The 21,698-nt window shown below is 38.3% G+C and overlaps 1 protein-coding gene across 2 annotated transcripts in view; it reads right to left on the bottom strand.

Moving 5' to 3' along the window:
• The window catches only part of LOC141643042 (putative caffeine synthase 2), a 53,777-nt gene that overhangs the window by 20,458 nt on the left and 11,621 nt on the right, over positions 1–21,698 (bottom strand). The window contains exon 3 of one of the 2 annotated variants that reach the window (XM_074452064.1): positions 19,359–19,622. In XM_074452064.1, coding sequence (XP_074308165.1) covers positions 19,359–19,622 — 264 coding nt within the window. Of the gene's footprint in view, positions 1–19,151; positions 19,623–21,698 lie in introns of those variants that run through there. The other variant, XM_074452065.1, reaches the window with a different exon arrangement.

Here is a 21,698-nt window from a genome sequence, read left to right on the forward strand (position 1 = left end):
AAATATGTAGTTTATGCTACTATTTTCCCTATTTCCGTCTACTTTCGTGTTTTTGTGTAATATTGCAGAAACGTGAAGAATTCAGCGGAAATCGAGCCAAATCCGTCCCCGAGTGCTTGGCATAGGATTTGACATGAAGTAGTGACTCGAGGGATGAACTTGGTGCGCGTTTCAAGGCCTAAAAGATAGCAAAAGCATGGTTGCGTACAAGTTGCAAAGCTTAAACAAGCGAAGAAGTGCTTCTCGACATTGCAGGCTGCTTAAAATGGCTATATCTCGAGTTCTAGATCTGATAATCGAGTGATTCCAATTGGAGGTGAAAGTTTATCCTCTTAGCTTTCCAACGCCGCGTAGAACGCCTGATTTTACCAAGTAACGAAGAAATGGAAGCTATTTTAAGATCGGTGCGCGCTGCAGAATTCGTCAGAATGCATGCTGTACAGCACCATTGGTCGATCGACTGGTCTCTGTGGTCGATCGACCACATCACGACTCTGACGAGAGATTTAAAAGAACGACAATTAAAGGATTTTAATCTAAGCCCATTTGTAATTAGATTTGGAGAAGGAGTTACGTGATATTTTCTATATAATGTAACTCTTCCTGCTGCTTAAAGATCCATCATTCATTAGTTTAGTTTAGTTTTCGTCAATAAAATTTACTTTTCGCATTAAGCTTTGGTTCTTTCCTCTTCAGTTCTTCGTACGGTATTCTTCTGTTTCTTTGTTAAATTTCATTGCTTTAATTCTTCCGTAGTTTAGAATTGCTAGATAGGATCCCAAAGCCAATTTATCGTTTCATGTTAGTTAATTATTTAGTTAATTCAATTATGAATTCAATTGCTTTAATTGTTAATCTTACTGTTATTATTATCATCATTATGAGTAGCTAAACACCCTTTGCTAAGATGTAGGGGATCTATGGCATAGATGGCGTTAGATTAGGTTACCCCGAATTAGGGCTTGGTCGATCGACTGGCTTAACTAGTTGGTCGACTGAACCGGTTAGTCGATCGACTGGGGTAGCTGGTCGATCGACTGACTTCGTGTCTGATTAGCACCGTATAATTCGTTAAGTGCAATATTTAACAATGAGATCGAGAGGAGACTTGTTAGATGCTTAGTTTTGACCTACCCGTAGATCGAGAGATAGGGAAGGGCATTAATTAATGAATTAAGACGACTAAATTGCTGAGATCGAGAGATAATGTAATTTAGGCTTTAGGAATCACTGATCGGGGCGAGAGCTAGCATTAGTAAGACTTAGGGACTAGTGGCATAGGCCGAAGGGAGCTACTAGTTAACTTGGACCGAGAGGACTTGTTTTACCCATCCCACACGACCGTATTTCGGACTTACTTAGGATTATGTGCCATCGCAGCTATAGTGAACCGACCGTCTTAGCATTTCTTTTATCATTGTTTACATCTTTTGCAACTTTTATTTATTTATTTAGTTTTTGTTATTAGTTTTAGATATAATTCACATCAAAACCCCCCTCATTGTTACCGTTAGACTAGAATTAATAACAACTATTATCTCCCTACCTCCATGCGGATCGACCCTTACTACCGCTTGCTAGTAGTAGTTTGGTTTTATAAATATTATTTTTGATACTCAAATCGACAGGTATCATCTGCTGTTCGATATTTTCCTTTGTTTACTGGTTTTGAGGATGCGGATGTCAGCTCTATGGCTTTGCTTGATGTGCAGCATGTCTACCTTAGGCTCTTATTGAGGTACTTGAGTTATATATTATTTGGGAGGCATGACAGGAGTAAGGGTCAGTCCTTAGAAGTGTCGATTTTGGCCAGTTACTTAAACCCTTATCAGGAGGAGATCTTCCAGTTTAGTCCACTAGCCCTTATTTGCCATGCCTTAGACCGCATGTCTGGGAAGCATGCAGATTTAGATTGTGGGGCTATTATTACTAGGATTGCACGCCGTTTGTGTGATTTTGTGGGAGATGCTTCTTATGAGCCTATGGAGGATCTTGAGCCCACGGTGGATGACGACTATCTACGTTATGGTATCTCCTACATTGATGTTCTTGGTGGTAAAGACCACTACTGGAAGGTGAGGGATCACTTTTACATGTTATTACCTAACCCTCAATTGCCAGAAATTTCACCTCTAAAGGAGAATGAGTCTCAGCAAAGACCTGCACCCGTTACTTATTTGATTGCAGATGAGCTTTTGGTTACTTTACCTGGTTCTAGCACTACAACTACCACTGGAGGGCGCCGTAGACAGCGCCGTAGACCTCCTACCCACTTGCCTGGTTCTTACCAGCCACGTCCTTCTGCTTCTTCTGTTGCTTCTACTTCCCACTATGGTTACCATTTCGATCCAGCTATTGAGAGAGAAGTGAGAGTTCACGAGGGTATTAACACCGCTTTGACACAGAGGCGGTTATGGGAGCAGATGGATGCTATCACTCTTTCTAGGGGTGGTCAGTATACGGGTACTACTCCGAGCTTTTACACTACACTTGGTGATGACAGTCGTGTTTTTCATCTTTATGGTATTACTCCTGCGGAGTATGGGCAGTTTAGTAGGGAGTATGGTGCTCTGGATCGACCATTCTACACTCCTATTCGGCCTCACCAGCTTTCTAGTGTGTTTCCTGAGGATGTTGGGGTCCCTATTTCTCAAAGAGGGCCATTTGGCCAATTTGCAACTTCTTCTTCTGCTGCAGCAACTGTTCCTAGAGGCGGCTGTGCTAGAGGCCGTAGTCGACGAGGTGGCCGTGCTAGAGGCCGTGGTGGTCGTGCTCCTGATCCTGAGTTGGATGCTATGTTCGCGGAGATTGATGGGTTTGATGAGGCCATCCATGGTGGCAATGCTGATGATGATGGAGCGCAGTAGTGACAGTTGATCACTACATCCCTCACTTTCCAGCTGGTTTGGGGGAGCTTTTGCTACACAGTTGGTACTATCGTTCCTTGTATTTATTTCCTTGTATTTCTTATTTCCCTCTACCCTTTGTTAGTAGTGTCCTTTAGGTTGCTGGATTTTTTGTGTGATTGCTATGCTCTAGGCGTCACAATGAGGACACTGTGAAATTTAGGTTTGGGGGAGAGTATTTATTTATGTTGTGTGATTTATTTTCAGTTGTGTGTTTTATTTATGTTGTGTGTTTAAAAAAAATTGAAAAATTTATAAAATACAAAAACATGTTTTTATTTATTTTAGGTAGAGTCTTGGTGAATTGATTAGCAATGATAATAATTTGCTTTGTATTTGCATTTGAATCCCACTTAAGTTATCCATGTACATTGTTTTGACATGTTAGCTATGAAAAACAAAGGTCATAACTCAAGTCTTGACCGTGACAATATGCCTTATGCCAAGTAAATTTAACAATATTATGTTGGTAAACCACTTAAATTTCTGGGGTCTATAGAGCTTTCTGGGCCAGGAATATTAATAAACTGGTCTCATTTGTTATTTAGGCTAAAGAGTGTGGTCTCCTTGTGGAATGTGTAATATCAAACTGCATAAGTGTGACATTAGTTTCTTAACTTTTTGCGCGTTCATATGATTAAGTACATGAGGAAAGGCGGTTCTTACCATTCAAATAAGCCATACATTACCTTGTTTTGTTAGCCCGTTTGAACCTTGTAGCCATTTCATATCTTATTTCATAGCTACAATCTAGAATTTGCCTACCTTTTCGGGACAGTCGCTGTTGCTCGAGTCTCATGTTATTTTAGCTACTTTGGTTGAGATTGAGACTTTTATGTCATGTGGGTTGTAGCTTTAATTTTGTTAGCAATTGTGTTGATCTCCAATGTTGGAAAAAAGAAGAAAATTATGGAACAAAAAAAAACGAAAATCAGAAAAAAAAGAAAAGAAAAGAAAAAAAAGAATTGCTTCATTCAGTTTTGTTAAGAGATCATAAGTGGTGTTTACTAGAGTCTAATACATTTTTGGAGAGTCTTTCATATTCTCTCATATGTTGTCAAAGTTGAGATGATTTCTTTAGTTGGGATCGTCATATTCATTTTCATTAGAATTGGTTATTGGTTTAGCGCTGCGACTACCGTCTTAGCCTCACATATCCATACGTGCTTTAGCACAAACCACTTCTATACCCTTGCCCATTTGCCACCCTATTATCCTTGATACATGTACTTAGTCTTTATTGTGAATGCGTACTAGTTGGAGAAATTACTATCACATTAGATTGCATGCATGTTTCATAAGTTGAGTGAGTGTCTTAATTCTTTCTATCTTACATATATCTCACCCCTTATGAGTGCATGAGTGAAACCACGAGAATCCAACTAATTTGTCTTGCAAGATTGAAAAGTATTTGACTGAGTCACGGTATCATGTCACATCTTGAGTTGAGCTGCGTTATTCTATTACCCGTGCCTTTTAATTTGTTTTATTGGCACAATTTTTGGTCATTACTTTGTTATAAATATGGATAGCTTGGGATTTGTATATGCTTTGACATTTGCTCTGAGTTATTCATTCACCATTTTTATGTTTGTCTTTTGTATGGTTTGGTTGCTTTGCTTATGGACAAGAAAAGGTTTGGTTTGGGGGAGTTTGATGTATCACTTTTATATACACTTTTATAACTCCTTTCATGTTGTTTTGATACCGTTTTTGTGCCTATTATATCATTTAAATGCCTTTATTAGTGAAATGTCGGTACTGCCGCTACTTTATGTTTTAATGCAGAAATGACGCATTACGAGGTTAATCAAGTGAAGATGAGCATTGCGATTATGGTATAGTGGAATACACGGGACATGGCACGAGAAACGAGGAGACTTCAAGATAAGAAGAGAATAGAAGACGAAGTCAAGTTGTTGTACCTGCTTCCTCGATCGAGTAAAGAAGGGCTCGATCGAGCAACCGGTCCTCGATCGAGTATGCTGAGGCTCGATCGAGGATCCTTTCTGATGAGTTTATTTCCGTATTTTCCTAAAACACGTCTTGTTTGTAATATATATTCTAAACTAGTAGGGTTTATGTTTTTATGCTTTTTTTTACTTTCGTACGGCTGAAAATACTCCAAGCTTTTGATACTTTGGATCTTTAATCTTTCCTCATTAATCATTAAGGTACTAATCATTCTTCATAATTTATTGTTCAAGTTTTATGCTTTTAATTCATTATTGTTATTTCAAGTCTTCAATTATGTTTTCATCCATCTTTATTGTTGTTGATCAATTCACTATGAGTAGCTAAATCATTCATCTAGGATGAAGGGGATCTAGGTTGATTAGAAAGGGGATTATTCATTGATTGTTAGTAATATCGTTTAAACTATCGTTTGATTATTGTTCTTCTTCTAATTATATGATTTAAGGCCTGCGTCTATAATTAGTGTAGCGAATTAATGCTTTCACCGACAGGGTTAGAATTAATATAGGTTGCGATAATCAGATAGATTGTGTTTAATATTAGCGATTGCATGTTAGACATAATCTAAAGGGCGTAATAGAATTAATCAATCTTGTGATCTTAGGTAGTTTGATTGACCTAACAATTGATTAAGATAAACCCCATATAATTGACCTAGTGAACCGGAATCCTAGACTCTTTAATATTATTGTTACACATCTTTTAATTTACTTGCTATTAGTTGATAGAAAACAAACAAACAAAACCCCCATAAAATTGTTACCTTTAAGACACTTTAAATATTAGCAAACTGAATATTACCGCCTCCCTGTGGATTCGATACCTGTCTTAACACTAGCTATTTTGTTAGTACTGAGATAGATTTATTTTGATTAGGTGATACAACTTTAGCCTTATCAGCGTCACAACTGGTGGTGGTGGTCGTACCGGTGGTTTAGGGTAAGGGTAGTGAGGTGGTGTTTGGTGGGTAAGTATTTAGAAAATAGGGAGGGGTAGGATAGGTATAAAAAACCAAACATTAGGCGGGGAAATTCAAAAACACCTAAAAAGTGCGACTTTCCGGTGAATTGGTACTATTGGTATATCGGAGTTAGAATATTGGTACTGTTTACAAATTAATTATTATTATGCTGGTACTATTTATAAAAAACGGTCCTTATATTGGCAATGTTTATCAATTTACACTTAATAAAATGACATATTTTTTTTTTATCATATTGTGTTTGAACCATATGTGATAAGTCCATGATTGAATTGTCATGTTTGACATTAGAATTTTAGTTTATAACAATAAGAATCAAGTATTAGATAGTTTGATCTAAAGATGATCATGGTCGAAGGGTTATCAAAAGCGAATATGATGATACAAATAGACCAATATAAGTATATTTGTGTTCATTGGATGAGTATAATGGATCTCATTCATTACGTTGTATAAGGGATGAGCATATGGAGATATGATCACAGAACTGACCGAAACGAGATTTCCCAATGGTTGTTTTACCTATATATGGTCAATGGGGAAATTCTCATAAGGAGTAAGTATAATTCGTTTTCCTTTGACCTTAGATCACCATTGTAATTGTAATATTACGATTTTCTGTTGTTCACTTATTCGGTCCAGTAGTCCATACTCGGTCGAGTAGGTTGTCGAGTGTTTGTAAACAGGCTACTGGTTTGGGAACACTTGCCGAGTTGTGAGAAACTCGGCCGAGTACGTCGTACTCGGCCGAGTACCCGACCGAGTACCTGGTCTGACGGGATTAATTTCCGCGGTTTGATTAAGATCATTAGAGATTATATATATTTCTTATTACCAGTTACAAAATCATTTTACGAAAACCTAAACTACGTTTATCACTCCTCTAATCACCCTAATCACTCCCAAGGCTAATTGATCGATCGTGAGTCCACATTCCGTCTTTTCGTACCGGTTTCGTTGGTAAGTCTCTAGTGCTTTGTTAACCAATTTGTGGTTGTCTTTTAGGGTTTACCCTAATTGAGTAAGTTAGGGATAAAGGTTGATTAGTATAGTTTATGATATAATATTGTTGTTATTCTTGCTAGGTGACGAGTTCGTAGAAGAACAACTCTAGCATCATTGTTGTTGTTGATTTCAGATTTGCGAATAAGGTAGGGTTTCCCTACTCAGTTGATTGCGTAATTGATTTGATATTGTTTATGATTGATTGATTAATATGCTGCGTTGGATTGAGATTGGTTGAGCTGATATTGTGATTGGTATTGTTGTTATGGGACCATGTTCGGGAGATGGTTCACCCCATGTTCGCCTCTTGTGGCTCCCGTCACAAGGGGATGTGCACATTAATGTTCTGGGTGCGCTCGTTGCGATGAGCGGGGCTTAGGTGGGCAAGGCTATGGTCCCCTACTAGCAATGAGGGTTACTTGTTGCGATGGGTAACCGGGAAGGGCTACACACTTAGGTGTGTAGTCGGTTACTGGATACAAAATTGAGTTTGGAGAATGATACTACAATTGGATTGGTTTTATTGATTGTGTTTGTGAATTCCTATCTTGATTATGCAGTTGACTGACCCCGTTATTGTTTTCAAAACTGTGGTGATCTATTCGGGGATGGCGAGCAATTGATTGAGCAGGTATGGCTGTGGATAGCTTGCGGGTTTGGATGGGGTCGAGTCACCACCGATCGCTTAGCTAGCTTCCGCTGACATTTAAACTTTAGTTCCTTTTTGGTTGTTTTGGTTGTAAATAGTTTTGGCTAAACATCAGTTGTATCTTTGATTTAAAGTTCGTTATCTTTTAATAAACTTTCTTTGATGGTCTATTTAATATACTTTACCTCGGGCAAACCGAGATGGTAGCATCTTGATATGCTAAGGTGGTCTTGGTAAGGCACCTTGGTGTATGGGGGTGTTACAAAGTCGTATCAGAGGGACGATTTTGGAACCTAAAGCCAATGAACAAAATGAACATAGGGTGTCTAAGTAAAATGAACCCGGGTATGAGTTGTATGGAGCCACCGCAAAGGCTTGGGAGACGTCCTAAGGCCGCAATTTGGCCCTTAGAAGTTTAAGCTGGTTACTACAGGGTGGCAAGGGAGTCGTTACATGTGTTGTGTATGTTTCTTATAATAGTGTTGGCTGGAATGGATGTTTATGTGAATAGGATGAACATGGAGAAGTAGATGAATTGATGTGATATAGATGGAATGAGGGATGTTTGAGTGTTATTACTTGGCTTTTGATTGATAGTAACATATTTAACAAGTTTTATACATATATGTATGTTGATAAGTTGAAGAGTAGATCGTTTTTTGCATGATTCGGACGAGCTGGACATGTACTCGACCGAGTAAAGGGCACTCGGCCGAGTAACCAGTCACTCGACCGAGTGGAGGGGATTATGTTTTTATGCAGTAGCTAGTGGAATATGACCACTCGGCCGAGTAGGGGAGGCGTTCAACCGAGTATGTAGGGTACTCGACCGAGTATGCTTTATGTGTATTTTTGATCAGCTACTGGAGTCGGAGTACTTAGCCGAGTAGTCAGCATACTCGATCGAGTAGCTTGTACTCGACCGAGTACCTCTCTGGTGCATGTGATATTTGTTTTGAGCCGTAGGCTATGTGATTACATTTGTCTTGGTTACATCAGCTTAAAATGCCGTAAAAGAGATCAGCTGCATATCTTCAGGCCTCAAATATGTGCCTCGAAGAGGTTGCTAGGATGATTGCGCAGCAAGAAGTGCTCCTGGAGGCACTTAAGAATGTGGGGAAAGGGGAAGGGAAACCGGTGGATGCATCCCATCTGAGCAACACCATTTCTCGCTTTAACCCTACTATTTATGAGGGCACTGGTGAGCCTATGCTGCTTGACAACTGGCACAGGGAGATGGAGAGTGTGTTAGAGGTGGTTCGTTGTCCGGAGGAGATGATAGTAGAACAGGTTGCGTTCTACCAAAGGGATGAAGCTGGGGTATGGTGGCACAATGAGAGGGAAGGAGCTCGGGCATACTATAGGAATCTGGGTCAATATGCAATCCCATGGGCAGTGTTCAAGAGGGCAATGAGGGACGACTTCGTTCTGGAGCACATCCGTGCAAAGCTGAGGGCTGAGTTTGATACATTTTCTATGGTTGACAACATGATCGTCACTAAGTACTATCACATGTTTATTGACCTATCACGCTATGCGGAGGACATGCATCTGAGTCAACGGAGTTTGGCTCTTCGCTTCGAGACACAGTTAGCACCGAAGATTATGGAAAAGTTACCGGCAGGGGTGATCTCTGATCTGAAAGATGTCTATGCGAGAGCGGGGCAAGTTGAGTGGTTGGTTAACATGGCCAAGGACGCCAAGGAAAAGGGAGCTAAGAAGCGGAAGGCTGAGAGCGAGGGTGGCAACCAATCAAGTCACAAGAGGGGTAATCACAACCAAGATAGAACTTTTTCAAGAGGGTCTAGCTATGGCAGGGGATGTCGTGCATGGGAAAGAGGCGGCCGGAGTACTAGTGAGAACTCCACTCAACAATGCTTCAACTGTGGCAGAACAGGCCACAAATGGTATGAGTGTACGAGTGCTGTAAGGGGAGGAGGAGGCTTTTCGAGATCATATCAGGAGAATTACTCGCCAGCTGGGTCATGAAACAACAAAGGAGGCCAAGGCAACAACAATGGCGGCTACAACCGCAATAATGGTGGGTCTATCAGCGTCCGAGCAATAGTGTGACTCAGAACTCGACGGCTAAGCCTACTACTTCAGCGACCACGGTCCAGGGTCGGGGTCAGAAAAACAGCGGTAAAATCTTCATTATGGGCAAGCAGGAGGCTGAGCAGGATGCACATGTGGTCACCGGTACTTTCCTTATTAATAATACGCCGTCTTTTGTTTTGTTTGATTTAGGGGCAACCCATTCGTTTGTGTCTAGGGGTCATGCCTTATCTATGGGTTTGGGGGAGTATGAGTCGGTGAAAGATAACGTGTTTATACCGTCGGGAGAGTCAGTGTCTTGTAACAAGTTGTATAAAGAGGTGGCCATGGTGGTTGGGGAAGTGGATTTACCAGCTAACCTGCTTAAGTTTCCTATGGATGGGTTTGAGGTCATCGTCGGGATGGATTGGTTGGGTAAGTATGGGGCCAAGATAGATTGTCGTCAAAAGAAAGTGTCTTTAAAGGGTCCTAAGGGAGTCAAAATGTCAAATAGAGGGTTTGTTTAAAGCCCAAGATGAAGTTGATTACAGTGATGACTTTAAAGTCATGTTTGAGGAAGAGGTGTCCGTTGAACGAGTTGTTGGTTAAGGGATACATTCGACCTAGTGTATCTCCTTGGGGTGCACTAGTTCGGTTAGTGAAGAATAAACACGGTAGTATGATATTGTGCTTTGATTACAGAGAGCTAAACCATGTTAGCATGAAAAACAGGTATCCTTTGCCGAGGATTGATGATGTTTTTGACCAGTTGAGAGGAGCTGGGGTGTTCTCCAAGATTGATCCGAGATCGGGTTATCACTAGCTGAAGATTTTAGATGAGGATATTCCTAAGAAAACTTTCCGATCGCGGTATGGCCACTATGAGTATGTGGTGATGCCTTTCGGGTTGACTAATGCACCGGCAGTATTCATGGATCTTATGAACATGATCTTCAGTCCATTTCTGGATAGATTTGTGGTGTTTTTCATTGATGACATCTTCGTCTATTCTAAGACTAAAGAAAAACACATGGAACATCTGAGGTTGGTACAACAAACCTTGCGAGATAATCAGTTATTCGCCAAGTTATCCAAGTGTGAGTTTTGGTTGCAAAGAATGGCTTTTCTAGGTTATGTGATTCAAAAGAGGGTGTGTCGGTGGATCCTAGTAAGATCGATGCGGTGTCAAACTGGGAAGCACCGAAAAACATTGTTGAGATCCGGAGTTTCTTGGGTTTAGCTGGCTACTACAGGAGGTTCGTGAATGATTTCTCTAAGATCGCTAGACCTATGACAGCTTTGATGAGGAAAAAGACCAGATTTCATTGGGATGAGAGTTGTGAGACGGCGTTCCAAACATTAAAGGAGCGTTTGACTACAACTCCCATCTTGGCTTTACCTGAGGGAAGTGAGAACTTTGAAGTTTATAATGATGCTTCGAAGAATGGGTTGGGTTGTGTTTTGATGCAGAATGGAAAGGTCATTGCTTATGCTTTGAGGCAGTTCAAGCCATACGAGGAGGACTATCCTACTTATGACTTGGAGCTGGGTGCGATGGTATTTGCTATAAAGATTTGGAAGCACTATCTATACAGGGAAACCTTTAAGGTGTTTTCAGATCATAAGAGTTTGAAGTACATCTACACTCAAAAGGAGTTGAACATGCGGCATAGATGGTGGATGGAACTGATTGGGGACAATGATATGAAGATCGTCTATCATTAGGGAAAGGCTAATGTGGTTGCAGATGCTTTGAGCAGAAAGAGTGTGCATTCGCTATGCACTGTCGTGTCAGTGATGAAATTGAGGGATGGGATGACTAAGATGGGGATTCATATGATTCGCAAGGGAGATGCCATCGGTGATTTGACTATCGAGCCTAAACTTTATAATGATATAAAGAGGAAAAAGGAACTTGACCCCAAGATTCAGAAGTAGAAGACAAGGGTGGGAGACGGTACAGTTTCGAGATTCTCTATCCATACAAATGGGAGTATTCGCTTCGATAGGAGGCGGTGTGTACCTAGTGACGTTGACTTGAAGAAGTTGATCATGACGGAGGCACATTCGGTACATCCGGGCGGTGATAAACTCTTTAAGGACTTGAATAAGACGTTTTGTTGGCCCGGTATGAAGAGATATGTCGAAGAGTTCGTGGGTAGGTGTTTGACTTGCCAGAGGGTAAAAGGAGATCAACAGAGACTACAAGGTAAAATTCAGTCACTTGAGGTACCGAAATGGAAATGGAAATGGAAATCGATTTCTTTGGATTTCATCGTGGGGTTACCAAGGACTCAGCAGGGTAACAACATGATTTGGGTTATCGTCGATCGTTTGACAAAGTCAACTCATTTTATTCCAATGAAAGATACGTTGAGTAAGATTAAGTTGCCTTTCTTGGGTAGAGAATGCATGTGGTACGGTTACACGGGGTACCAAAAGATATATGCGAGGTTTATATCATGGTTTTGACAAGAGTTTCAGGAATTGATGGGGACTACCTTAAAGATGAGTACGATGTTTCATCCTGCAACAGATTGTCAGACGGAAAGAACTATCGAGACTTTGGAAGAGATGTTGCGATCTTGTGCAATGGAATTTGATGGGAGTTGGGAGGATATACTAGATATGGTAGAGTTTTCATACAACAACAGCTATCACTCGAGCATTGGGATGCCACCTTTTGAGGCATTGTATGGAAGGAAGGGTAGGAGTCCGGTGTGTTGGGATGATAGCGCTGAAGTTGTGGTTTTGGGACCACAGATGGTACAAGATATGGTTGAGCAAGTGCACTTGATTCGACAGAAGATGAAAGCAGCTCAAGATCGGCGAAAGAGTTATGCGGATCTACATCGCAGAGACATAGAGTTTGCAGTGGATGACAAGGTTCTCTTAAAAGTGTCACCTATGCGGGGCGTTATGAGGTTTGGCAAGAGAGAAAGTTGAGTCAGAAGTTCATAGGTCCTTATGAGGTGTTGGATCGGGTAGATGAAGTAGCTTATCGGCTAGCTTTACCACCATCTCTAGATCGGGTGCACAATCTGTTCCATGTTTCACAACTTCGGAAATATGTGAGTGATCCGTCACATCTGCTCGAAGTTGAGAATATCGAGTTGGATGAAGCTCTAACTTATGTGGAGATACCAAAAGAGAAATTGGATCGTAAGATATGCAACACAAGGAATGGTGAATCGTCTTGCTTAAGGTGCTATAGTCTAATCACAACGTGGATGAAGCCACTTGCCATAGGAAGCTATGAAGGAACGCTCACCATACCTTTTTGAGCAGGTATGTTTGGTTACGAGGTCGTAACCGTTGTCTTTTAAAGGGGTAGGAGATGATCGCATGTGTGTTTTGGGGTAGTTTTGAGGTCGGTATGATGGTGCTTCGGTTTGTGTGAACAATAATTGGTTATAGTTGGGTTTTGTTAGTGTCTTTTGAGTTAAGTAGGTTGGTTTTGCATGTTATTTTGGGTATGGTATTAACTTCGGGGACGAAGATCGTTTTAAGGAGAGAAGACTGTAATACTACGATTTTCTAGTCTTAGCTTACTCGGTCGAGTAGTCCATACTCGGTCGAGTAGGTTGTCGAGTCTTTTTAAATAGGCTACTGGTTTGGGAACACTCGGCCGAGTTGTGAGATACTCGGCCGAGTATGTCGTACTCGGCCGAGTACCCTAGGTACTCGATCGAGTACCCATGCTGAGGGGATTAATTTCCGCGGTTTGATTAAGGTGATTAGAGATTATATATATTTCGTATTACCAGTTACTAAATCATTCTACAAAAACCTAAACTACGTTTATCACTCTTGTAATCACCCTAATCACTCCCAAGGCGAATTGATCGATCGTGAGTCTACATTTCGTCTTTTTGAACTGATTTTGTTGGTAAGTCTCTAGTGCTTTGTTAATCAATTTTTGGTTGTCTTTTAGTGTTTGCCCTAATTGAGTAGGATGGGGATAAAGGTTGATTAGAATAGTTTATGATATAGTATTGTTGTTATTCTTGCTAGGTGACGAGTTCATAGAAGAACAATTCTAGCATCATTGTTGTTGTTGATTTCAAATTTGCGAATAAGGTAGCGTTTTCCTACTAAGTTGATTGCGTAATTGATTTGAGATTTTTTGTGATTGATTGATTAATATGCTGCGTTGGATTGAGTTGACATTGTTATTGGTATTGTTGTTATGGGACCATGTTCGGGAGATGGTTCCAACCCATGGTCGCCTCTTGTGGCTCCCGTCACAAGGGGAAGTGCACATTAATGTTTTGGGTGCGCTCGTTGCGATGAGCGGGGCTTAGGTGGGCAAGGCCGCGGTCCCCCACTGGCGGTGAAGGTTACCTGTTGCGATGGGTAACCTGACAGGGCTACACACTTAGGTGTGTAGTCGGTTAATGGCTACTAATGGAGTTTGGAGAATGATTTTACAATTGGATTGGTTGTGTTGATTGTGTTTGTGAATTCTTATCTTAATTATGCAGTTGACTGACCCATTATTGTTTTCAAAACTGGGGTGATCCATTCGGGAATGGTGTGCAGTTAATTGAGTAGGTATGGCTGTGGATAGCTTGCGCGTTTGGATGGGGTCGAGTCATCACCCATCGCTTAGCTAGCTTCCGCTGAAATTTAAACTTTAGTTCATTTTTGGTTGTTTTGGTTGTAAACAGTTTTGGCTAAACATCAGTTGTATCTTTGATTTACAGTTCGTTATCTTTTAATAAACGTTCTTTGATGGTCTATTTGATATACTTTACCTCGGGCAACCGAGATGGTAGCATCTTGATATGCTAAGGTGGTATTGGTAAGGCACCTTAGTGTATAGGGGTGTTACAGTAATTAATAAACTTGGTATACTTTGATGCCTGACTTATAGTGTGTAAAAATACTAAAACGGTTATTAGGTATAATTGATAAGTACTTATGTGGTTAATGGTGAGTTAGATGAAGTCCATGAAATCGAGTTAATGAGTTTGAATTCTATGTTCTTATTAATCATATTGGTTGTATCAAAACCTTAGCGAGGGAAGATAAATGGTTCAAGAAATGAGTTTCTTGAAGTTAATTCGCCAACCATAATGTTTGACAAGGAAGATAGTAGTTATCCAATAGGGTTTGAGAGTTTAATCATACCCTCGGATGATCCGGAGTTGGGAAAGATGGCAGAAAATGATACATTACTCTTAACCAGGTTTGTCCTGAACGAATGTTGATATTAACGTTATCTAGTCGTTGAGGAGTGTTGCTAGATGCAAACCTCGATTAGTTATTAATACGAGTGACTCTGGCTGAAGTGGGAGGTTGTCGTTATTGCACCACAAACCCAAACGTTAATTAATACTGGCTGAACCTAGGTGGTCACACATTTACAGGTTGAGGTTTGACACTTAAGATAACTTTATATTATTATATGATAATAATTAAAGTATCTATACGACATAATGTTGTATCAACCGCTAACACAAAAGATACGTTTAATAAAGGAGAAGAAAAATATCCATGGTATTGAAACAAGGAAATAAAATCAAAGAGTTTTATTTTATTTTTTCCTATAAATACAGGGTATGGGGAATTGGAAAAGGTTTGTGTAGAGAAATAATAATTGTATTTAATTGAATTGATTGACTTACTTGAATATTATTGATAAACGAGGGATGCTTATATAGCAATTATAAGGGACAATAACTTGAAACACAATCTAACAATAATATATCTTAAAGATATATATTTAACATAATATTTTCCTATTCTAAGACTATCACAATATTACCATATTGTGATTTCTATTATTAGGTAATATTATATTCCTTATACGCCCCGCAAGATGGACGACCGAATGGGAAGGACAATCTTGAGAACAAAAAGACGGGACCGCAATGTTGACCCATGAAAATCTTGAGAAGAAGAAGACTGGCTGCAAAGTCGTTGAGCCATGAGAAGTCGAAATAGACAGAAGGTAGAAGGCTTAATTTTCCACAGTAAATCATGGGGGAGAAAGAGAGAAATTCGAGGAATCGGAAACAACCAAAGGATGTGTGCGTTGAGTGGGCATAAAGTGAGACTTGAAGAATTTTTAGAAAATAGATTTGTACCGTAAAATTCGTACGGTATGATATGGAGCCGGATTTGATCGTTGAATCATGTCTATTAAAAGAAGAAAAGAGAAATATTTGTGAGATACTTTGTTTTGTGACGAATTTTGGAAAGGTTAGGAGAGATGTACGTATAATTTGACAGATATTGACAGTGGTCAAGAGAAAAACGGTGGCCAATTTTTTAATGAAGACGTGAGTGTCAAAATAATTTATTCGAGAGATGAAAATAAGAGGTATGTGAGGGATTCAAAGAGTAGGATATTTAGAGGGAGCCAGCGAGTCTTACCGTTGATGTTGGGAAGGGAAGAATTTATCAAAAACTTTGTATGGCATTTATCTGACCAAAAACTTGGCCGGTAATTTTAAGATAAAGAACATGAAGCAAAGATAGAAGTACAATATTATTTGAGATGGGAATTACTCGAGGGGTTGAGAAAGCTTGATTTTTCAGAGAGATTTAAGGAGTTGATTGACATATAGCTACGATATTGCATACCATAATGCACGTGGTTAAGCCATGAAAATTGATTGAAAGTGTAATTTAGTGGGGAGACGTGAAGTTGGGATTTACATAATAGTTAACCCAAACTATCGGATAGAAGAATGATCCGTAGTAACTAGGATCAGATTAGATTAGAGGCTTAGGATGGGAGAACATTTGATTTTGAAAAGAGTGAAGGACAAGTAGTAGAGATAGTAGACACGGAGCCGTCGGAATTTGACGAGAAATGAGGGATAGAGTAATTTGGATATTGCATATTTTTGTGAAGAGATGAATTAGACGAATCAAGGAGATTAGAAAAGAAGTTCAATTTTGAAGGGCAGGAAAAAGAGTTTGTGAAGGAAGACAATGAGAGAAACGATGCTCGGAACGGCCCCGAGACGTAGATGTACAACATGAAGAGCCAAATGCATGATAAAGACAAGCTGACCGACGGGCTGGAGTCGTCGACAATAGAGGAGGAATTATAATGTTGAGAGAGAATTAAAAGTGAGACGAAGAGAATTGAAAGTCAGTTTGAGAAGGAAGGACAATATTGTCCGAAACATATGCAACCAAAAGGATCAATTTGAGACATCATAGTTCGGGAAACTTAAGGTAGAGGAGCAAAGCTTGTGAGTAACTCTGATGGACTCATAAAATTGTTGAAGAAGGCTGAGGGAAGAAGTGTAGTTGCGGTAGAAAAAGTCATGGTTGGACATAAAACGATGAACAGGGAAGAGTGCATTAGACTGTGAATATACGACAGGTAGGAATAAGCACTGTTTATTTATGGAACTAAAGTGGAAACTTGGAGACGGACGAGCAATTAATTTGGTGTATGATATTCACGAACAAGTGGAAAGACCGCAAGAAACAGAGAAAACACGAAAAATAGATGTAAATTAGGCTAATTAGTAAGCCCGTCGGAGATGGAATAGATGGCAACCACCTCCGGCCGACAGCGGGAAAAACGTTGGTGGTGGTTGTTTTTGTAGTAGGGTTTGTTTATATGAAGGTCCCTTGGATTTTACCCTTCTGATACCATGTAGAGAAATAATAATAATTGTATTGAATTGAATTGAATGACTTAGGCCCTGTTCTTTTGGACTTAAAATCACTTAATTTAAGTTCATTTCGGATCCTATAAGTTCATTTCAGATCCTATAAGTTCGATTGATTCGATTCGATCCTTTAAGTTCGATTCGAGATCCAATAAGTTCGATTCAAATTTCAGATCCTATAAGTTCGGTTCATTTCAGATCCTATAAGTTCAGTTCAGATCCTATAAGTTCAGTTCAGATCATATAAGTTCAGATCCTATAAATTCAGTTCATAAAAGTTATATACAGAGTATTATTTTTAAAAACCGATACAAAAACATTTGACATTAATTATTCGACACATATATACATTATTATTTTTAAAACAAAATTATCACTCCTCTCATTATTTTTTATCGTAATGTAACCGTAGTATAATGTATGAACAAACCAATGTATATAAAGCAGAAAAATGTTATTATCTTACTTTGTGCTTTAAACTATATTTTCTTATCAATGTTATCTCTTGGCTGCCAACTAATTTCTTGTAAAAAATTTATTTAATCTCAATAAAAAATTGCATTTTAATAATAATAATAATAATAATAATAATAATAATAATAATAATAATAATAATAATAATAATAATAACAATAACAATAATAGTTAAGTTAAATTAAATAAAGTTAATTTAAATTCGGTTTTTATAAGTTCAGTTCAGATCTTATAAGTTCAGTTCAGTTCAGATCCTATAAGTTCAGTTAAGTTTAGATCCTATAAGTTCAGTTCAGTTTAGATCCTATAAGTTCAGAAAAGTTCAGATCCTATAAGTTCAGTTCAGTTCAGATCCTATAAGTTCATTTCAGTTCAGATCAGATCCGTTTCAGTCCAAAAGAACAGGGCCTTACTTGAATATTATTGATAAACGAGGGATGCTTAATTGCTTATATAGCAATTACAAAGGATAATAAATTGAAACACAATCTAACAATAATATATCTTAAAGATATATCACAAAATCTCATTATAGATGGCACATATCTATCTATAACTAAAGACGGGCCAAATACAATACCACATTCCTAATAGGACAAGCAACAAGCGGGGTGGTGGCGGCAAAAAATGTCACCACTTTCAAGCTATTTGACCCGTCTTTAGCTATAGACGGATATATCCGTCTATAGCAAGACTAGCTGAAAATATATATTTAACATACTCCCTCCCAGTCACTATAATGTTCCCTCTTTCCCAAAACGGATTATTCAAGTAATGTTCCCCTTTCTATTTTTAGAAACTTTTACTCTTATTTTATTCATTTCTCTCTCCTATCACCAAACCCCACACAACTCTTTTACTCCTATTTTATTACTTTCCTTTATGTTTTGGCCCCACAATTCTTTATTTAACTACTAATAATTCATCCCTCTCTCCTACCACCAACCCCACACAACTCTTTTACTAATATTTTAATACTTTTTCTTAAGTATCGTGCCCATATCAAAGGGGAACATTATAACGACTGGGAGGGAGTAATATTTTCCTAGTTTAAGACTATCACACTATTACCATATTGTGATTTCTATTATTAGATAATATTATATTCCTTATAGTTTGTTTATTCACTTATTTTCACCCCAAAATATAGAGAAATAAAAGGGTTTTCTCATGAGTTCTCATATCTCCAAGCTGTTTGAAAGGTTGAGGGTATAGATCGCTCCTGGTGTAAATAAACTATAGACGGTGTACTTTTAGAGTTAATTATTGCTAATCCGTATCAAATCTCGGTATGTGATTTTATCCCTTTTATTTACATCAAAATATTGATGCAATAAGTCTCTAAATGGATTGTATAATTATTGTACCGTTGCATATAGCGATCCTCCATGACTACTAATGATTATATAAATTAGGGTTAGAGTCAGAGTTCCATTAAAATGTGAGATATCACAAATACCTTAACATATTTACACGTAACAATTACACAATCAATAATAAGAACACTCTTATAAAGTACTCTTTTCTCTCAAATTTTCTCACTCGATGATTTAAGCATAGATATTAAGTTTACTAAAAAACTCATAGTCATACATCCATCACATGAATGAAAAGGAAACGTAAATAATATGTCAAAATAAAATAAATGAAATAGAATGTATTAAATAATTGGTGAATAGTTTAGTGAGAACCTTTGAAACCAGATTAGCCAGTGCCCGAGAGAGGTATTTCATCGAACGTCGTTCAAAAGGTTGTATAGATGGACGACAAATAGTACCGATAACCATGTAACCATTGTGTACAACTTCACGAGATCGACATTTGAGGAACTTTGTAAAGTCTTGTTTGAATTGAGCATAATATGCTTCAAGTACTTGAAGGTGACTTGTGTCTGACGGAACAATTTTTCCTTTGTTCATAGGGTTGCCATCTTTATCACAAACACCCTTTGGTACCTTAAAATATCAAAGAACACCTTTGTGGAGTCTATTGATCGAATACGAAAGAGGGGGGGTGAATTGAGTATTAAAAACGATGACCGCTTTTTCGAAATATATGATATAAATTAATTACTTGATTTTATTGATTAAAATCAACTAATTAAATTATTAACAATAAATGCAAAATCGAAATAACAATAATAAAGAGAGAGAGAAAGAGAGACACACAGGATTTTGAAGTGGTTCAGTTTCACAAGTCGAAACCTACGTCCACTATTCTCGATTAATAATTTTTAGTACCTTTCTCCGGATTACAAAAATTACCAGTCCACTCGTATAATCAACTATATGATTATAACTCAGATTGAGTATCGCTAAATACTCTAGGTTGCTCTTACGTTAATAAGAAAAATACAACGACAAATACTAATCTCACGTTATGCGAGTGAGTATACTATCCTTGTGTATTTAATATCCAATAACGATTTTTCTTCGAGTGATTGACAAATTTGATGCGTGATTTTTGTATAAGTAAATATGAAAATAAGAATTAAAGCTCAAATGATTTTTGCTTAAATATATTTTTCTCTCTTGAATTATGTAGATGTGTGTGTCAACAATTAATGTTGAATGAATGAGAGTATTTATAGTAGAGAGGATTAGGGTTTGGAATGTTCTGGAATTAGGGCATAGGAATGTTCTGGAAATATCAAACTTGATGAACAAGTAAGAAGAGATAAGAAGGAGGAGATTTGGCCTCCTAGGGTTTCGGCCACCCTAGGGTTTCGGCCGGCCCAAGGCCTCCTCGGTCCATCCTTGCTTCTCTAGCCCGCAACAAATCGAGATAGAATTTAGTTAAAGCCCTAGGTTGCATGACGATATAAATATCGTGTTACAAACCAATAGTTTATTTAACTTAAATTCTTATTAATTAATTCCAACAAAACAAATACTCTCTTATTTTTAAAAACCATTAAAAATATATTTTCCAAAAATTAACGCATCATTTTTGTCTAGCAATGAAGTTATGTCTATTAGTTCATAACTTCACTTACCTTTAAATCAAACAAAGTAAAACCATTACCGAATGACGACCTATACTAACTAATCTTCAGTAGATCTTCAGTACACGAATCGTCTCTTCACAAGTCTCTCATCTTGAGTCTCGTGGTTGTTGTTTGGTCTTGATCTTGCTTGAATACATCGATCAAGTGTATTTGAAGTTGTACCTCCTTGGTCCAAACTTCAAGCTTGCGTCATTGTAATTGTTCCTTTCTAAATAAAGACTTAAGCACACAATTACACGCATATGTTTATATATTAAGTTCACATACAAATCATTACTGTCATTATCAAAACAATTAATTAGGACTAGAGGTCCAACAAATTCCCCCTTTTTGATGATGACAAGTCTCCTATGATTTGTGTCTAAGTCTAGTTCCCCCTCAACATAATACTTCCCAAATATAGAACAGTTGAGCGCAGAAACTAATGATCTCTTCAAAGTTATAACTATAGAACGCCATGAGAGAATTAACTTTGAGACGGTCGCAAATCATAAAAACAATTCCCCCTCTTGGCATCATTGAAAAGATAAGAACAAACATAAAACGACCAGAATAATATATTATGAGACAAGAAATAATCATGAAAACATATTATATTAAACGTAATCTAGTTCTTAATTAGCATAATAATATTATAAACTGAAATCACACAAGGAATAATGCGGAAATGAAAAAGCTAATGTCCATAAGGATGGATTTTTATTTTGAGCAAGGATTTAAAAGATAAGGCTAAGGTGAATGGATTAGGGCAAATAGATCAAGGGTAGCGTGGGCTTGGTGGATTCGACCTAGGACGGGTACGGTACTCCAAGTCCTCGAGTCGCGCATGACAATGGTCTAGAAGTGCAGCTTGAGCAGTTAATCGAGTATCAAAGTTACCAATCCTCAAAGTCATTGCTTTAACTGCTTCATATATAGTTTGCATTTCAGACCTCATCTCCTTCCCAGATTGCAAAAGATCATCACCAAATTTAACCAAACTAGCCATACCTTCCTTTATTTGAACAGACTCAGAGTGAGTTCT

The sequence above is a fragment of the Silene latifolia genome, chromosome 2 (genome assembly GCF_048544455.1).
Source record: "Silene latifolia isolate original U9 population chromosome 2, ASM4854445v1, whole genome shotgun sequence".
NCBI lineage: Eukaryota > Viridiplantae > Streptophyta > Magnoliopsida > Caryophyllales > Caryophyllaceae > Silene > Silene latifolia.